The sequence below is a fragment of the Prionailurus bengalensis genome, chromosome E2, assembly GCF_016509475.1.
Source record: "Prionailurus bengalensis isolate Pbe53 chromosome E2, Fcat_Pben_1.1_paternal_pri, whole genome shotgun sequence".
NCBI lineage: Eukaryota > Metazoa > Chordata > Mammalia > Carnivora > Felidae > Prionailurus > Prionailurus bengalensis.
Genome location: NC_057352.1, coordinates 13625384 through 13642686, shown reverse-complemented (window position 1 = coordinate 13642686; position 17303 = coordinate 13625384). Strand labels below are relative to the sequence as shown.

The window sequence follows — 17303 nt, the reverse complement described above, 5'->3', positions numbered from 1 at the left end:
CCAGATTCTGGGCCAACGTGAAGGCCCCTCCCCAAATGCCATTTCACAGATGGACACACTGAGGTCCAGAGCTTGGAACAGTTCGTGCTCAGCCCCGCCTCTGAGCACCATCGAGATATAAAGAGGCCATTTTATAGATAAAAACTTAACGAATCCGCTTTATTTTGGCAAGAGGGGAAAAAGTCTTTCTGCCGGGGACCTGAGGGAGGGCCCCCGGATGGAGACAGGGTGGGCAGAGCACGGGTCCGAGGTCACAGAGATCCAAGGGAAGGTTTCAGAATCGAGACAGATTCACAATATCCGTCCCAGTAGCAATGGCTCGGGGTCGCGGAGTCCTGGAGAGTCACGGGCAGGATCCCGACGATCGTCCCTGGTGTTCCGGGGTCCGGCGGGATCAGAGGTCTCGAAGGGGGCCAGGGGGCCGTAGGTCTCGGAACAGCGGGAGCCCAGAATCCGGCGCCGCTCGGGGCAGGGGCTGAGGGAGGGGACGGGGAGAGAGGCTCCCGCGGGACCGTTTGGCACAAGAGTCGGGGGTGGGGGGTGGGGAGTGGGGTGAGCGGGACAGTAGGCACCCCTACCTGGGCGCGAGGGGTGGGGAGGGTCGGGAAGGCCTGGGATGGCAGAGCCCTGGGGCCGGGATAGAGCGGGGATCCGGAGCCCGGGCGGGGCCCGGCGTGCGGCCCATGGGGCGGGGGTGGGCAAGGGTGCTCAGACCGGGGGTGCGGTGCCCCCGGCCGTGTGCATGCTGAAGTATTCGGTGAAGCCGGTGTGCGGCGCCGCCGTCTGGGGCACGAGCGGCTGGTAGGGCGGCGTCGGGCCATCCCAGCTCGGGTCGGCCGCCTTGGGGAACCGAGCGGGAAGGGGCGGGGAGGCCGCGCCCCGCTCGGCCGTGGTCACCACGCGGCCCCTCGGGGCCACCGCCGCCGCCACCGCCGTCTCCTCCACCTGCTTCCCGGCCTGGGAGGGGGGTCAGGGTCAGAGGCCGTCCGAGACCCACGGGGGGCAGATGCGGCCCCGAAGGCCCGTCCCCCTCCCCGCAAAGGAGCCCCCCCTCCCGAGGTGCGGGCGCTGGTGTCAATCAGGGAAGGAGCGGGCGGCTGGGCGCCTGGACAGCGGGGCCAGGTACTCTAGGGGCGGCGTCGGAGCGCGCCGGGCGAACTCCGGCGGCGGCCGGGGAGTGGGTGGAGAGCCGCGGAAGGCGGGTGGCGGGGGCACGGCGCGTGGCGTCTGCGGGGGCGTGCGCAACAGCGCCAGGACCCAGTCCGGCAGGGTGGGCGCAGGCGCCGGGGGGTGGTCGCGGCGCGGTGTTGGGGCTCGGGGCGTGCGAAAGGCAGGGGGTGGGCTCAGGCGCCCGGGCGAGGGGGGCGGCGGCGGGGCCGGGAGCGGGGTCAGGTACTCCAGGGGCGGCGCCAGCAGCTCCTCGTGCGCCGGGGGCGCGGGGCTTACGGAGGAGGCGGGCGGGGGGATGGAGAAGAGCTCCGTGAAGTTGGGCACCGAGTCGCTGATGAACGTCACGTTCCCATAGACGTGCTGCGGGAAGGGCTTGTCCGTGGACTGGCTCCCTCCCGGGCCGGGGGCCCCGGCTGAGGCGATCTGCGACGTGCGCACATGGTACGGGAAGTTCTTGTTGGCCGCCGACGGGCGTGTCATGATCTGGGGCGACAGGCCAGGTGCTGGTTGGAGCAGCACTGTCCGGGCCTCAGGCTGTCTCCTTAAACATGGGGTCGTAAGGATTCCCCCTCACTGGACATCCCCCACCCTTCCCTGCAGTCCTTCACTCCGGATTAGGCTCTCCTACTACAGGCTCTCACAGTTCGCTGAGTTCTGACCTTTTTCCTCCGTCACAACCCTGACTGCCCTGCGATGCTTCCTCCATCAGAGCCCTGATCACTGACATCACTGGGTAAGTTTCAGTGGCCTTCACTGTCCGGTATGATACCCACTAGCCATATGGGGTTATTTACATTTAAATTAATCCACATTAAACCAAAATTTTTGTTTTCAGTCACACTAGCCACATTTAAGTGCTCAGTAGCCCCACGTGGATAGTAGCTATTGTATCAGAGAGCACAGAGTATAGATAAAATATTTTCATAAACACAGAAAGGTCAATTGGACAACAACACCTGACAAACTCTAGAATGTTAGCTCTGTGAGGGCAGGAATTTGTTCATTCCCTGCTGAATCCCCAATACCTTCTAGAACAGCACCTGGCACATAAGCACCCAATAAATATTGGTTGAATGTAGAAGTGTGTCCCCAGCTAGTCTAGTAGATCTTGAGAGCAGGGACTGGGTGTGACTCGAGCACTGCACACGGGAGCCCAGCGCAACCCCTCTAAGGTCATGGGAACAAGCAGCTGAAAGCAGTAAACAGCGGAATGGGGCTGTGCTGAGCTAACTGCATTTTTACAAAAGAAACTGGCTGAAGATGAAATATAGCTAAGAGGGCACTGCACTTGGGGGCCCGGGGCCTGCACCTCACCTCTCGCCCCCCAGTTTTTTGAGTATGGGACCTGGGACATGTCGATAAAGCTCCCTGAGCCTCACTAGGGGAAAGGGATGGCAGCACCTACTCGGAAAGATGAGGAGAGGGCAGAGCTTGGCCCATGATGGTTCTCAGCATTTCTCCTGTTTCTGTCCCTTTCTGACTTCCTGCAGAGCTTCAGGAAGGGCTGTCCTGGGAAGGTGACTCTGTACCTAAGTCAGGCTCTGGGGTAGAAGATGGGGGACCAGGCCATCTGTGACTGAGTACATTCGCCACCCAGAGCACATTGTGGACCCCTGCGGTCAGAAGCCTGGATCCTCATCAGTGCCTATGCTCCTGTCTGGCTCCCTCTTATGGTTGGCTGTGGAAGGACTGGGCGCAAAGGCCCTGCCCTCCTACCAGAGGCCATGGAGCCCTGGCAGGTCACCTCTCCTGTTTGGACCTTAGCTTCCCCTTTCTGTATAGTGGGTGCAACGACCATTATCCATCCTGTCCTGGGGCTGCTCTGACACACAATTAAACAAGGTATATGAACTGTCACCCAGAAGCCCAGATAGGATATAAACCACGGCAAAGAAGAGGTTTAGTGCTGATCCCCTCCAGATGTCATTCAGATCTAGGCCCCCTGGAGCCCCAGCCTGGCCCACTCCACCTGCTTCTTCCTGAACAATGGTCTGTGATGGTGCAGCAGATGGAAGAATGTGTCGGCGAAGGGTGGAGTAATGACCAAGGGGTTTGGGAAAGGCAGTGGGATACAGAAGGGAAACGTGAGGGGGCGGGGGGCAGTGCACAGGGTCAGGAATGGGGAGGGGCTGAGAAAGAGGGTGGGGTTCAGTCAGTAGAGCATGAGACTCTTGATCTCAGGGTCACAAGTTCCAGCCTCACATTGATGGTAAAGTTTATTTAAGGAAAAGAAAGAAAGAAAGAAAGAAAGAAAGAAAGAAAGAAAGGAAGGAAGAAAGAAGGGTGTGGTCAGTGGAAGAGGCTAGAACACAAGGTGGGAGAGAATAGAAGAGGCTGGCTTCTTGGGGGGACAGAGTAGAATAGCCTGCAGGAATCCAGCAGGCTCTTGGTAAGTGTCTGTTGAATGAGTAAAGAATGAAGAGACGGAAATGGATGGAGAGCTCAGAACAGAAGGTCCAGGCAGTTCAGGGGTTGGGGAGTTTCACCCACTCTCCGCCCATCAGGCTCCCACCCCCACCTGGATGCCCTTCCTCACCAGGAACACGCCATGGGCATACAAATGGATCCCCAGCTGGATGCCATTGACAATCTTCTCCCGGGCCCACTTGGGGATCCCGAAGTTGGCGATCAGGGCCATAACAGGAACAGCAAAGAACCTGCAGGGGAGGTGCTGGTTCAGTAGAGACACTGCCTCTGCCCTCTTCCCCACCCCATGGCCCCAGCCCCCCTGCCACGCACACACGTAGGGCCCAGGTGTGTCCCAAATTAGAGAGAAACCAGTGTAACCTTCAGAAGCCAGAGATTAAAAGGGGGCAGGAATCCCACTGGCCTGGGAAATTCTGGAAGGCAAAGACTAGGTTGAATTTAACTCCATTCCACCCCACCCCAAATCCTGGCACCTGATAGGAAATCAAAAGATGTTTGCTGAATGCATTAACATATGATAATAACAATTAAGGACTTAACTGCAAGCCAGACCTGTCTCTAAGCTTCTCACGATTGTAAACTCATTAACTCACAATGACTCTTCGAGGCAAGTACAATTTCCATCCCCATTAAACAGATGAGGAAACTGAGGCAGAGCAAAGTTCATTGATTTGTGTGAGGTCATACAACTTACAAGCTTTAGAACTGGGATCTGAACCCAAGCAGTCAGGCTTAGAATCTGCCTACCGTACGACTATGTTATGTTGAATGATAAAAAATTACAACTAGCTTTTACTGAACACCTACTACGTACCAAACACAAGGCCCTTCTATAGTGCCCTAGGCATGCTCAAGATAACTCTTTATGGGTAAGCAACCTGAGGCACTCTCTCTCTCTCTCTTTTTTTTTTAATTTGGGAAAATAATTTTTTCCAGGTCACGAAGTAAGTGGCAGACTGGGTCCGCTGCCTGACTTGCAAGCCCATCAGCCTCACTGAGGAGGGTCTGAGAAATGGGAAGCCCCACAAGACAGGGACAGCTTGGGGGCCCAGCACGTCTCACCAGAGGGTGTAGGCAGCAAAGAAGGGCACGTAAAAGGGCTGCTTCTCCGGGAAGTGACGCAAGGAGATGAGCACAGCATAGCAGAACCACACGTAAGCCGCCACCTGCAGCCCAATGAGCCCATAGCCCGCCGGCGACTCGTACGTGTATAGTACCTGGCCTGGGTCAAAGAACTGCACCCAAGGGAAAGGGTTCATCATAGCTTTGACCTCCTGCCCTCCACACAAGGACCCCAGACCCTAGGCCCCTCCCCCCACCGGCACCCAGGGAGCAGAGCTATTGGGTCAGGACAGAAGCAGCAGGAGAGAACAAAATGGAAATAGAAGGACATAGAGGTAGAGTGAGGGTGAAAAAGAAAGAGAATACATTCTCTACCAGGGGTCCAACATGGGGCTAACCACCTACCATGCGTAAGTTTTTCCATTTGCGTCAACCCAATGAGGTGGGTCTTCTTAACACCCCCACTTCGCAGAGGGGAAAACTGAGGCTAAAAGGGGCGGCTTTTGGCCAAAGGCAAAGCCAAGGTGATATAAAGCCTTAGAGGAGCCCTCTGGGATAAGTAAGACCCTCCCAATTTTACAGAAGAGGAAACAGGCTTAGAGGGGGTGGGCATCACCCAAGGTCAGCTAGCTGGGAAGTGGGAGAGCCAGAGTGGAATCCAGGTCTGTGTGACTCCTGAACTCTCAGTCATGACATTGAGTTTAAATGTGACAGACAGTGAGAGACAGAGGGAGGAGGAAGAAGGCTCCTCAGAGATGGTGAAGAGAGGAGGCATGCACTTAAAGAGACAGATGGGCAGGCAGAAATCGCAGAGTGGGAGAGAGCGAGCCAGCTAGAGTGCGATGTGGGGAAGGGCTGGCAGACAGGTGGAGGAGGTGGCCAAAAGCTTGGGGAGGGGCGGAGAGGCAAGGCCTGGGCAGTGGGAAGCGGCACTCACCTCGGCCTCGTAAATGAGCAGCACCACGTGGGTGAGAGTGTACAGGGTCATGTAGACAGACAACTTCACGGAGCCCGAGTGGCTGATTCGGCCCCTGGCAGCAGGCCATGAAGGGAGACAGCAGGGGTGGGGGCTGTCAGGGAGAAGCGGGAAGCCATCCCCCCCAGATCCACCCCAGTGTCCTGTTCCCTAGCCCAGCCACACCTCCCCCCAGCGCTCCCTCCCGCCCCAGCCTGGGCACCGTGTCACTGTGAATCCCTTCCCCAGAAGGATGAGCATCAGCAGGAAGATGAGGAAGCTGGAGGAGAAGAGCAACTTGGCTGGGAGAAGGGAGGAGAGGGCGTCTCAGACATAGGGCTCAGAGGGAGCCCAGGCACCCTCCCCTGGCCCACTTCATTCTCACCCAAGATCTTCAGACTCTCGTTGCCAATGCCATCAGTGGCATACTGGCCCCAGTAGATGCAGAAAAACAGGAGGCTCAGGACTGAGGGGAGAACGGGCAGAGGGAGGAAAGGACAGAAACCAGCTTTGGGGCATCACTGTCCCCTAGCATTATGATCCAGATGGCCAGAACCCCTCCTTCATCCCCATCAGGATTCTAGACCATTTACGCCCACTGACGTCCTAGGAGACTGGAGCCCAGGCCCCAGCCCCTCTTCTTCAGGATCCAGATGTCCAGGCCCCCAGCCCCTCCTCCCTCAGACCCAGGGGTCCTGGCCCCCAGCCCCTCCTCCCTCAGACCCAGGATCCAGGCCCCCAGCCCCTCTTCTTTTCCTCAGACCCAGGTATCTGGACCCTATGTCCCTCCTCTGACAGAACTCAAAAGCTGGGATACTCTGAACCTCACCCTCCACTCCTGCTGCAGCCATGAACATTTTGTAAGTTGTGTGGAGCAACTGACGACCTTTCAGTAAATCTAAAAGAAAAGTAGGGGAAGGTGGTTCACAGACAGGAAGGGAGACTAGCTCATTCCCCCAACCCTGCCCCCCATAACTGCTAACCCCACCACCACGTACTGGACTTACATCCAAAGTAACAGGAGAGGAAGAAGATGAGGAGGAAGATGAGGAGGAAAGTCACATCTGTCTCCAGGATCCCTGCCAATTTTGTAGAAGGAGGAAATGATTCAGTCAAAGCTGGGTGTCCCTCGGCAGTGAGCACCCAACTCTAGACCGCCACAAAGATTCTGGTTTCTGGGTCCGCAATGCTCACCAAACTCATCAGCCGAGAAATGCCGTGTCCAGAAGGACTTGCCATTGGTGAGGACCATCTCATACTCCAACTGCAGCCCATCTCCCTGTGGGAAGTGGGGAGGCCTAAGGGGGGGGGGGGGCCTGGGCAGGTAGAGGGTCACCAGGAAGGCAAGGAGGAGAAGGCCCAGGTGGCCGGCCCAGCCTCTTACCCCACACTTGCTGAGTGCGATGTACCACCACCTTTCACGAACCGAGCGGAAGCTTCGGCCACTGGAGCAGCTCAGGTAGCGGGTTCCGTCCTCTGACACTACCTGGGAAGGAGCAAGAAGAAGGTTGAAGCCTGTCTGTGCAGCCCTCGGGCCCTTGGCCTTCAGCATCTGCCCATTCCCCCATACCTGACAGCCTGACCAGGCATACTGGGTGGTGAGGTTGATGACCTGGTTGTTCTCAGGCCTGATCACTGACTCCTTGGCCAGGCAGTCCTGGGGCAGGCAGGGACATGGTCACTCCCTGGCCAGCCTCGGCCTTCTTCCCTCTCCCATGCACCCTCCTCACAGCCTTCACCTTGTCCCCTGCCTTGTACACAGCCGGCCACTGGGATGGGTCGTCGAAATAGAGGAGGATGTTCTGACAGCACTTGGCCTGCAGACCCAGAGATTTTGAAGTTTGAGGGTGTACAGGGAACTGGGGTAGCCCTTGCCTTGGGAGGCCAAGGGAATATCTAGCCTCAGCATGGAGAGTGGTGCGGGAAGGCTCACCTCAGGGTATCGGAAACGGAAGTCCAGTCGGCCATAATCCGAAAGAAAGCAAAATCTTGTCAGGAACACCCAATCCTGGAAAAGAGGCCCAGTCCTCCTGAATCCTTGAGAACTCCCCAACTCCATAGACCCCCCCCCAACTTTCCTTCCCTACTCTTGGGTACCTGATTTCCAGAGAAGCTTAAGGGGACCAAGTTACCTCCAAAATTCTTGTGATCCCTTTACCTTGGGTCCAGGATTCTTGTCTCAAATGCCCCCCACATAAGTTTCTTCTCCTCCCCTCAAACACTTTTCCCATTTTCCAAGTGCACTGAGAAAGGACCTGGAGGGCCAGGTGCCCATCCCGGCCACCTTCAGTCCCAGACACCATCTGACTGGCATCCCCCGGTTATCCACACGAATGCCCCACGGTGGTCCCAGAGACCACCTCCTACTGGGTAATATTCCAAACGGCCCTCTCCTGGCCCTGAGCAGCAGTGTGAACTCCAGGCTCTCTACGGAGTGAAAAGTGCTGTCCCTTCAGCACCACCTTGGCGTTCTCCCAACCCCCACCCCAAACTCTCACTCTCCCAACCCGTCCCTCCTCCCCGCCCAGCTCTGACCTCAATGTCCCTCCTACAACCCTCAAGTCTCTTCTCGACCCCACGGCGCCTCTCAGCCCCAACCCTGACCCAGTCCTCCCTATTATCCCCAGCCCCAATCCCACCGCGGCTCTCAGGGACGGCCTGGGAAGGGCGGCAGGGGGCGGGGCGGCACCCTTCTCCTTCCCTTCCCTCCGGTCCCCAGGGGCCCGGCGGGTGGCAGAGGAGGGCCCAGCGCGCTCACCTCCTTGGAGCTGAGGTTGCCCCGCACGTACTTGGCCCGGGCGCGGGGGGACAGTGGCAGCAGCAGGAGCAACAGCGGCGGCAGCAGGCGGCACAGAGCGGGCGCGCGCGGGGGCTCCATTCCGCCCGCTCCGGGCCCCGGCCCCGGCCCCAGCTCCGCTCCGGCTCCCGCTCCGGCCCGGCGACGGCGGCGAGAGCGCGCGGGCCGGCCAGCGCGCGCCCCCGATTAAAGGGGCCGCTGGGCGCCGCTCTCCCCGCCCCCTCCTCCGGGATAGCCCTGCCTGGCGCCTTCTCCATCGGCATGGGAGAGGACGACCCCTCCCCATGCTCTCTACTCCGCCCCAGCCTCAGTTCTCCCTTCTAGGACTCTCCCTGATACCTCTTGCTCCCCTTGTCCTACCCTGAACTCACATTCCCCAGAGCCGTGCCTCCTCCTCCAGACAGCCATCTCGGGATGACCCCCAACGTACAGACCCCAGCTCTGCCCTGACCTCCCCGCCAACTTAGACCCCAAACTGCTCTTTGATGGCTCATTCCTGCCCTCATGACAGCCATCCCCAGCAGTGTCCACCCGAGATCCCATGGGCTCTGTGAAGTGCCCACAGAGACACGGAGGCTGGAGAGGGTGAACCATTTGTTCTGGGTCACAAAACACGGAGATGGCAGAACGCTGGGCCACAATCACTACATTCCATTGCCTGACCCTGTCCAGTCACTGCTCACCGGGGTGTGAAACCGGGTTGCTGCCAGAAGAGGTGGTGTTGTGAGAAGCCCAGAGCAGACCCAAATCAACCCTCTGGGTTCAAAACCCAGCACTGCCACTTTCTCATTAGACTTCAGCCAAGTCGTGTGATCTCCCAGTTCAGTCCCCTACCGGCTGGTACCAACCTTATGGTTTCCCAGTGGGCAATGAGGATCCCTGGAAGGCTTTACAGAGCAGCGTCCAAGTCCCTCAGCTTCATTTCCCCTGATCAGATTCCAACAAACATTTCTAGCTTCATTCCTCCCCCTCCACTGGAAGAAAAAAAAAAAAAGTGCTGCTCCTCAAAATATCATTTAAAAAAACTTCCTAAGCCAAGGGGCCAAGCAGAAAACATAAGTGCACAGAACACTTTCAGTGGAGAGTGTGGGACCCATGAAAAGGCAGCCTCTGCTACTTGGCTTGAGCCAGTTGTTGCCAGAAGGGATAGTAGGTCCGCTGCCAGATTCTTTTCCTTCTCTCTCTCTCTCTCTCTCTCTCTCTCTCTCTCTCTCTCTTTTTGTTTTTTTGTTTTAGAGAAGCCAGAAATGTGTTAGGCTTTTTTTGTTTTGCTTTTGTTTTAAAGCAAACTGATTTGTGACAGTAGGCAATTAATTCAAAAATTTTAAATGTATGTTGGGCCAAAGTTAAAAAGTCTGTGGGGTAGATTCAGGCCTCGTCTCCCATTCCGGTCGTGATCTTGCACACACGGTTCCTATGTCCACTGGACCAGGAGCCCATCGAGGGCTGGACCTGGACATGACTCACTCTAAGTCCCAGGATATCCTAGGAATATGGACTGAATGAAAATGGTTCCACATCCCCTATTTGCCCTGCTCCAGGCCTTGCACATACTGTCCCATAAAGCAGCGTTTCTAGAATTCCCTGAAATGTTCTTTTCTTCCTCTACTAGTAAGTTCTTACCAATCTTAAAATGTGTAAAGGTCTACATCTGCTCCTTTCTGAGGAACTCCCTCATCACCAGGGACGAATCATCACTCCCCCCTTGGACTCCCTCAGCCCCTGCACCTCTCTGTCCCCAAGATGCAACCATTGGGGCTGGAACTGTCTGTGCCCACCACTGGACTGGGAATATTCTGGGGACACAGCCACAGTAGCACTCCCTCTGGGGCCCCAGCATCACCAGAGCTGAGCCTGGCACATAGTTGGCTTCAGTGGGTAGATGCATTGGACTGACTGAACCCCAGGTTTCCCCAGCCTGCTGGCCCTCAAATCCCAAGAAGGTGACAAGTGATGGTATCTTCCCCTCCATCTTGGACCCAGAACTCAGAGCAAAGCAAAGCTGCTTGCTTGGGTCAGCCACTCACTGAAAATCAAGGGGACCATGAAGAAGGTACTTTATTGAAGTGATCAGGAGTGCGGGTTTCCTGCCCCTAGCCCAGCCTCAGTCCCCTCAGTACAGTCTCATAGGTGGAAAGGACCAGGCCTCTGGGCTGCTCTGGGCCACCACCCAGGAGAGGCTGGGCAGTGGGGCAGGAGGGCTGGGGCTCCAATCCAGGGCAGAGGTTCGGGGCAACAAGGGTGATGGTGGCTGAGGCAGGGGTTGTTGTGGGCCGACCCCCCAGGGCCGGGGAGGGGGAGGTGTGGCAACCAGCCAGATGCTTTTCAGTAGGTCAAAGGCTGTTGGGGGGCCCCAGGCTGCCCCAGATGGCGAAGGCAACAAGGGCAAAGGCGGTGGCCAGGGACCTTTTGGTGGCGCCAGGCTCACCCTGTGCACCAGGGGAGTGCTGGAGGTGTGAGGCATGGAGAAAGTGAGCTCCTTTGTCCTCTGTTGCCTCCTCTGCCTCCTCTCCCCTGGGGCCTGCTCCGGGCTGTTGATCCAGGAGGGTGTCATCCTTCGTCTTTCAGGGCCCCCAGGCTTGGTCCCTGGCACAAAGGAAAAAAGCATGGGAGACAGCTGAGCTACAGCAGACAAGGAGAAAGGGATCACAGGAAGTAGGAGGTGGACTCACCTGGTAAGGGTGGCTGGCAGTCACGGAGCACCAGGGTAAGGTCAGGCACGCAGCCATGACAGGCCTGTAAAGTGCCCACGATGGCATCCCTGGCCTCCTGCACTAGGTTCCTCCTGGGAAAGGCCTGTGGCAGAATCAACTGGCACTGCAGCTCCTCCAGCAGCTGCCCCAAGCCAGGGAGCTCTGGGGGACTGGGTGGGCCTGGGCCTGAGCCTCTAGGCACCTGGTTCTCCTTGCCCCTTGACTGGGGAGCTGGTTCTTGGGCCCAGCTTGGGCTTGAGAAGCGTTTGGTGGGGAGTGAAGAGGTGCCGGGTTCCAGGGACCCACTGCTAAGCAGCCGTGCCACATCCAGAGATTTCACCTCATGATTAAAGAGACCCCGGTGCTCCCGGCTCAGCCGGCCCTGCGTTATGACCACGACCTTGGGAACAGTAGGGGCCACAGGTGGATCCTGACTGGTCACAGGAGGATCCTGATGGGTCAATGGCCGGCGGCTGCCCATCAGGGCCTCGTTACGCTCCCGCCTTGTCTTCCGACGACGGACACGACCAGATTTCTCAGGCTGCTGGAAAGGCTGGGGGCCTGGCCCCCGGGGGTCCATAATGTCCTGGAAAAAAAAGATAGGACAGTCATCATCATGCCGATAAATCAGGGACCTAAAAGTGAATAGTGAGAAGAGAAGATAGTTTGGGGTGAGGTGGAAGGCCTATTTACAGAGACAAGATGAGAATAAGATAGTGGGTGGGTAGGGAGTGATTGGCAAAGACTTGGTCAAGGAAGGAGTCGTGGGGGTTGGATGGGGTCAAGGGAGTCACGGTGAATGGGGAGGTGTGTCAGAATAGAGAATAGACAAGGGGTTACAGGGTACTGAGACATGAGAAAGTAGCTAGAAGATGGGGGATGTGGACGGGATCATGAGACCACAGGGTCTGGTGAACTAGAAGGAATTATGGACAGAGGAGAAATCCAGAAGTAGAGAAGGTACTGGAGAATGCAGAAAGTGGAGTGAGATGGTAGAGAGAGAAAGGCAGAAGAGACAGCAACAAAGAAGTAGGAGAGACAGAGAAGACCTCGGGAAAACAGAAAAGGCAACGGAGGAGCTACCAGGAACTGGGCCTAGTCATGGGAATGCGGTGGACTAGGGTAGATGAGGCAAAGGTGGGCAGTTGAGGTTAGGAAAGGGGGGTATGGTTGGTGGGGGCTAGGTAAGGGTGGAGAACCTCACCTCCTGGCCCAATGAACCCGGTCCCCCACCCACCCCACGTGGCTGTGGGGTGCAATGGCTTCTTTTCCACGGTGACCCTAGTTCACGACGCCCTGTGGACTCTTCGGGGCCTCACGCACACTACACGCATGCGCGTGCACCGCCCACGCCCTTTGACTTCCTGCTCTCGTGAGGCACGAGGAACAGAGTGCCGGTTATGGTCCCACCCTTTCCATCCTTACTTCCAGAAATCTCTCTCATTTGTCCTTAGGCATGTCCCATACACCAATCTGCTGTGAGACTCGCTGGGCCCGCCCCCTTCATGAATGCTGATTGGCTTAGACTGTCTCTCGGGGAAAGCCGTGAGGCGAGGCACAAGGGGAAAAAAGGGCCATGGCAGTCTCCACTTGCAGCGGGTCCCCAGACAGTCACAGAATTCATCCCTAGAGAATCAGTATAGAGTCGTCATTCAGAGCTAGGATCTGGAGTTAGACTACCTAGGTTTAAACAACCCAAATTGGCACGTTTGAGGTGTATGACCTTGAAAAGTGTGTAACTGCTCAGACCGTCGATTTCCTAATTTGTAAAATGGAGCTGATAGTGCCTCCTTCGTGTGGTTGCTGTAAGTATAAAATGAGCCAATACATCTAACTTGAAACAGCACTTGGTTTGAATGGAATGAATGCCTCGAAGCTGTTTCTCACTAAGCTTTGCTTCAGCAACGGCTTCTCTACCTTTTCAACTTATCTACCGACACTAGTCCCCTCAGACTTTAAAATCAAGCTATAGGGGCACCTGGGTGGCTCAGTCGGTTAAGCCTCTGTCTTCCATTCAGGTCACGATCTCACGGTTGGTGAGTTCAAGCCCACACACAAGCCAGCTTCAGATCCTTTGTCTCCTTCTCTCTCTGCCCCTTCCTTGCCTGCTCTCTCTCACTCAAAAATACACATTTAAAAAAAAAAAAAATAAAGCTATGGCCAGAGTTTCCCCACGCCCTAATCAGCTATATTACCTGTGTAATACAGCTTACCCAGACTTCCTGAGTTTTCAAAGCCACACTCAAATACTACTCCTAGGAACCCCCTACTCTGAGTCCTTCTCTTTCCCCTTCCCCTTCTCCACCTCTCTTAATCACAACCTTGATCCTTTCCTCATCTCTGTGTCTGGATCTGTCTTCCCCAACACACTGGGACAAGGCCAGGATCTGACCCATTCGTTTAATAATCATTTAAGTTCTTGTGAACAGCCATAGTACTTGGTACTATGAGTCAGGCCCTGTTCCAGGCAAGTGAACTGAAGCAAAACATGATAAATAAGACCATATTTCAGTATCAACCTACCTAGAAAGAATGAATAGATGGGAAGGTCCCATTTGGAAGTGGAGCTACGGGAATATAACCAGGAAGTTTAGGGGAATGTGGGACTCCCACCTGGTCCCTGAGAAGAGGAAGAGTTGGGAAGACTTGACATTTGAGATTAATATGGGCCGGGAGGGGCCGACCTTAGGTGGCCTTGGCTATGGATGTAGGCTTCAGAGCTTTAGACACACCTGTGGGTTTAGAGAGAGGAACAGAGGCCACAGATCTGCAAGATGAGCTGGGTGGGAGGGGTGCCAGGCTGGACCTGGGCCTTGCAGCATCTCTAATTTCCTTTTTCTTTCTGTACCTTCTTCTGCCCTCTTTGCAGGGCCTGTGATGTTTGTAATGCAAAGATGTGTAGTTTAGATTTTATGCCACAAAAACTGGTATTTTTGAGCAGGGGAGGCCTTTGAGCAGATAGGATCACTTAAGTCCTGGCTCTCTCTTAGGATGTCTCCTTACAACGGAGGCTCTATTTTTCACATTTTGCTATCTTTTTTTCTACCCACATCAATAGAAAATGGGAGCGTCCCCACCTAGCCAGGTGCGTACGAGCCACCCCCTCAAGGGATCCAGGAATGGACTCGTCCACTCATTTCCCTCCCCCACCACCACGTGAATGACACGCGCGCGCGCACACACACACACACACACACACACACACACAGCTGGCGATCCCTTCCGCACATTTCTCGCTCTACAGCAAACGGATTCTTCCCCCAAGGAAAAGCTCTAGATTTCCCCCGCCCACTCTCGGCCTTTCAGGTAGTTCGCCCCTCCTCCTGACGCCGGTGTGGCGTGTGGGGTTCTTCCCTCCCCTATGGGTGCTGGATGATCTCGCCTCCCCGTTCCCAGGTGCCCGGGTGCGCTGGCCGCCGCCGCCCGAGCTTGAGCGGCCCGGGCGGGAAGCGCCGGACGAGCCCACTGCGCGTCCGCCGCGGGGGAAGCATGGGTTCCCAATTCCACCACCCCTTTTGAGTGAAGGTTTCCGCTCCTGCAGAGGAGGCGGTGCCCGGGATCGGCAGTAGTCCTCGCTCGAGTGCGGGCGTCGGGACCGTCCATTGTTGCCTGGAAGGGAGGGGTGGGCGTGGCGGAGCCACCTCCTCGGCCGACTCTCCCGGGTCGACCTCGCTCGCCAGTCCTGCAGGAAGGAGCTGCGGCGCCAAGATGAGCGGAGAGGAGAACCCAGCCAGCAAGCCCACGCCGGTGCAGGACGTGCAGGGTGACGGACGCTGGATGTCCCTGGTGAGCGACCCGGCCCGCGATACTCAGGAGTCCGGGAGGGGCCTCAGGAGAGCAGTTGGTTGGCGCCACTCTCTCTGTGGGATTAGGAAACTGAGAGCAGTTGGGGTGGTGGAGGCGAAGCGGGGAAGCAGAGTGGGGCGGGCCAAGCAGCGCGCGTGCCTTTGACTCCCCTTGTACGTCCCCGAAGCACCATCGGTTCGTGGCCGACAGCAAAGATAAGGAACCCGAAGTCGTCTTCATCGGGGACTCCTTGGTCCAGCTAATGCACCAGTGCGAGGTGAGGCCCGTCCCCCATCCCCTTGCCCCACCCAGGCCTGTGCCCTCGCTGACACATCTGGATCAGAGCCCAAGCCAGACAGGGATGAGGTACCCGAAATAGCCTCAGGCAGCACCCACACCCAAACCTCCGTGTAAGATGCAACATTCTACTGAGAAGGAACTGTGTGACCAGTCTTTGTCACATGGGTTTTTGTGTAGTGAGACTTAAAATCTTAAAATGAGGCTTTCTTGCAAGAAGATTGCCTAAAGTGAGATTCTATTGTTTGCTTAAGGTAGTGCACAGCCCTAATGGATGTCCACAAAGCTGTAGTCTTTCCACCAAGTGAAAGTCAACTGTAATAGCTCTCCACAAAGGGGACTCAATTATGTTACGTTTCCACTAAGTGAGGTCAAACCATGATGGCTTTCATCAACTGTCAATGCTGTTGGTTCAATGCATGCATGACTCAAGCAGAATAGGTTTCCATAAAGTGAGTCTCGCTTCTGTGGATCTCCATGAGAGTGAGACTGTAATAGGTTTGCATAAAGCGAGATTCGACCAGACTGCCTCCATAAGGCAGGGCTCTTCCATTATATGTGGCTTGGACAGAGGGTGGTGGTCCTTGTTGCCAATGCCCTTGTTGCCAATGTACCCACACCACTTCTCGTCTGCAGATCTGGCGGGAGCTCTTTTCTCCTCTGCACGCACTTAACTTTGGCATTGGCAGTGACAGCACGCAACATGTGCTTTGGCGACTGGAGAATGGGGAGCTGGAACACATCCGGCCCAAGGTGAGCAGAGCTTCGGTGGGCAGCTAACGCGCCCCAAGCCTCCCTCCTGACCGCTGCTTCATGCCTTTCTTTCCACAGATTGTGGTGGTCTGGGTGGGTACCAACAACCACGGGCACACAGCAGAGCAAGTGACTGGTGGCATCAAGGCCATTGTGCAACTGGTGAACCAACGGCAGCCCCAGGCCCGGGTCGTGGTGCTGGTGAGAGGGTGGGAGGGCAGGGAAGAAAGAATGGCAGGTGTAGCTGCAGCCGGCACAGTTCTGGGCAGCATGGCACAAAGCAGTGGTTTTCAGGCAAAATCTCCAGTTGAAGCTTGCTACATACCCAGCAGCTGTTGTTAAGGTGTTCAGGGACCAGGTAGCTGCTGTTGCCCAAGAAATTGCTGAAGATTCTGGGGGGTGTTGCAAAACTCAAAACAATTAGCCACAAATAGGCGTTCCTGGGGTGAATCCAGGCTCCATCACTTCCAGCTGGAATATTTCCTCCTCTGAAAGAGGGGTTGACCCTTTGCCATGGTGTCATTTTTGTGATGGATACTTGGAAAGGGGCTGGCACCCAGAAGGTACTTGCTGAAGGGAGTCTCGGACATGGTATCAGGAATTACCCTTCTGATCCCCCACTACTCCATCCCTAGTATATTCTACACCTGGCAACTTCCTGGTGAGGGTGAACAGTTTGTCCCAGAGAACAGGATACCCAGATGTTGGTAGGATGTCTCCTCACAACTCTTGGTGGCCTTTCTCAGGGCCTGCTTCCGAGGGGCCAGCACCCTAACCCACTTCGTGAGAAAAACCGGCGAGTGAACGAGCTGGTCCGGGCAGCACTGGCTGGCCACCCACGGGCCCACTTCCTGGATGCCGACCCTGGCTTTGTGCACTCAGACGGTACCATAAGTCACCATGACATGTACGATTACCTGCATCTGAGCCGCCTGGGCTACACACCTGTCTGTCGGGCCCTGCACTCCCTGCTTCTGCGTCTGCTGGCCCAAGACCAGGGCCAGGGTGTCCCCCGGCCAGAGGCTACACCCTAAGCATCCTTCTTCCCCATTAAATTCTCATTCCTTAGTCTCCCGTTTCTTGCTTTATGGCCAAGCCCTTCTGGGTATCTCAACCTTAACTATGATCTCTGCGACCCTGCAGCTCCAGAGGATGCTCTGTTTCTGCCTGAAGCAGGCATCACCAATCCATCAAGGCACTCAGGTTCTTGCAGGGTCTAGCAGATTTTTACTCTCAGTAACACTCCAGGCAGGCACCATCAATCAGTAACACTAGGTGAAACCAGTTTGCACACACTACCCTGCAAGATCAAAGTCAAACAAGAATTCTGGGAACATACTGACCTAGGAGCCAAAGCCCTTCC

General features: G+C 56.2%; 3 protein-coding genes across 9 annotated transcripts; 1 reads left to right on the top strand and 2 right to left on the bottom strand.

The window, feature by feature from the left end:
* Positions 1 to 140: 140 nt before the first annotated feature.
* On the bottom strand, positions 141 to 8564 carry TMEM145 (transmembrane protein 145). Of its 5 annotated transcripts, none has more exons than XM_043598803.1 (15): positions 8373 to 8563; positions 7548 to 7622; positions 7354 to 7431; positions 7185 to 7271; positions 6999 to 7100; positions 6809 to 6893; positions 6622 to 6693; positions 6444 to 6512; positions 6000 to 6080; positions 5838 to 5916; positions 5597 to 5690; positions 4660 to 4832; positions 3707 to 3827; positions 1447 to 1653; positions 141 to 957 (listed from the first exon to the last, which is right to left on the bottom strand). In XM_043598803.1, exons 1-15 carry the CDS (start codon positions 8490 to 8492, stop codon positions 709 to 711), a joined length of 1692 nt encoding a protein of 563 aa, XP_043454738.1. In that variant the 5' UTR covers positions 8493 to 8563; the 3' UTR covers positions 141 to 708. The 5 variants fall into 5 exon arrangements, with proteins under 5 accessions (XP_043454738.1, XP_043454741.1, XP_043454740.1 ...); XM_043598805.1 differs by having other exon boundaries at positions 286 to 475; positions 8373 to 8562; XM_043598806.1 differs by lacking the exon at positions 4660 to 4832 and having other exon boundaries at positions 141 to 475; positions 8373 to 8562.
* A 1887-nt stretch (positions 8565 to 10451) lies between these two features.
* Positions 10452 to 12399, bottom strand: PRR19 (proline rich 19). Its single transcript, XM_043598798.1, has 2 exons — positions 11084 to 12399; positions 10452 to 10997 (listed from the first exon to the last, which is right to left on the bottom strand). Exons 1-2 carry the CDS (start codon positions 11682 to 11684, stop codon positions 10525 to 10527), a joined length of 1074 nt encoding a protein of 357 aa, XP_043454733.1. The 5' UTR covers positions 11685 to 12399; the 3' UTR covers positions 10452 to 10524.
* A 277-nt stretch (positions 12400 to 12676) lies between these two features.
* PAFAH1B3 (platelet activating factor acetylhydrolase 1b catalytic subunit 3) lies at positions 12677 to 17008 on the top strand. Of its 3 annotated transcripts, none has more exons than XM_043598801.1 (6): positions 12677 to 12909; positions 14785 to 14890; positions 15078 to 15167; positions 15824 to 15940; positions 16019 to 16141; positions 16687 to 17008. In XM_043598801.1, the coding sequence occupies exons 2-6, from the start codon at positions 14813 to 14815 to the stop codon at positions 16972 to 16974; spliced, it is 696 nt and encodes a 231-aa protein (XP_043454736.1). In that variant the 5' UTR covers positions 12677 to 12909; positions 14785 to 14812; the 3' UTR covers positions 16975 to 17008. The 3 variants fall into 3 exon arrangements, with proteins under 3 accessions (XP_043454736.1, XP_043454735.1, XP_043454734.1); XM_043598800.1 differs by lacking the exon at positions 12677 to 12909 and adding an exon at positions 14281 to 14410; XM_043598799.1 differs by lacking the exon at positions 12677 to 12909 and adding an exon at positions 14281 to 14410 and having other exon boundaries at positions 14646 to 14890.
* The last annotated feature ends 295 nt before the right edge of the window (positions 17009 to 17303 follow it).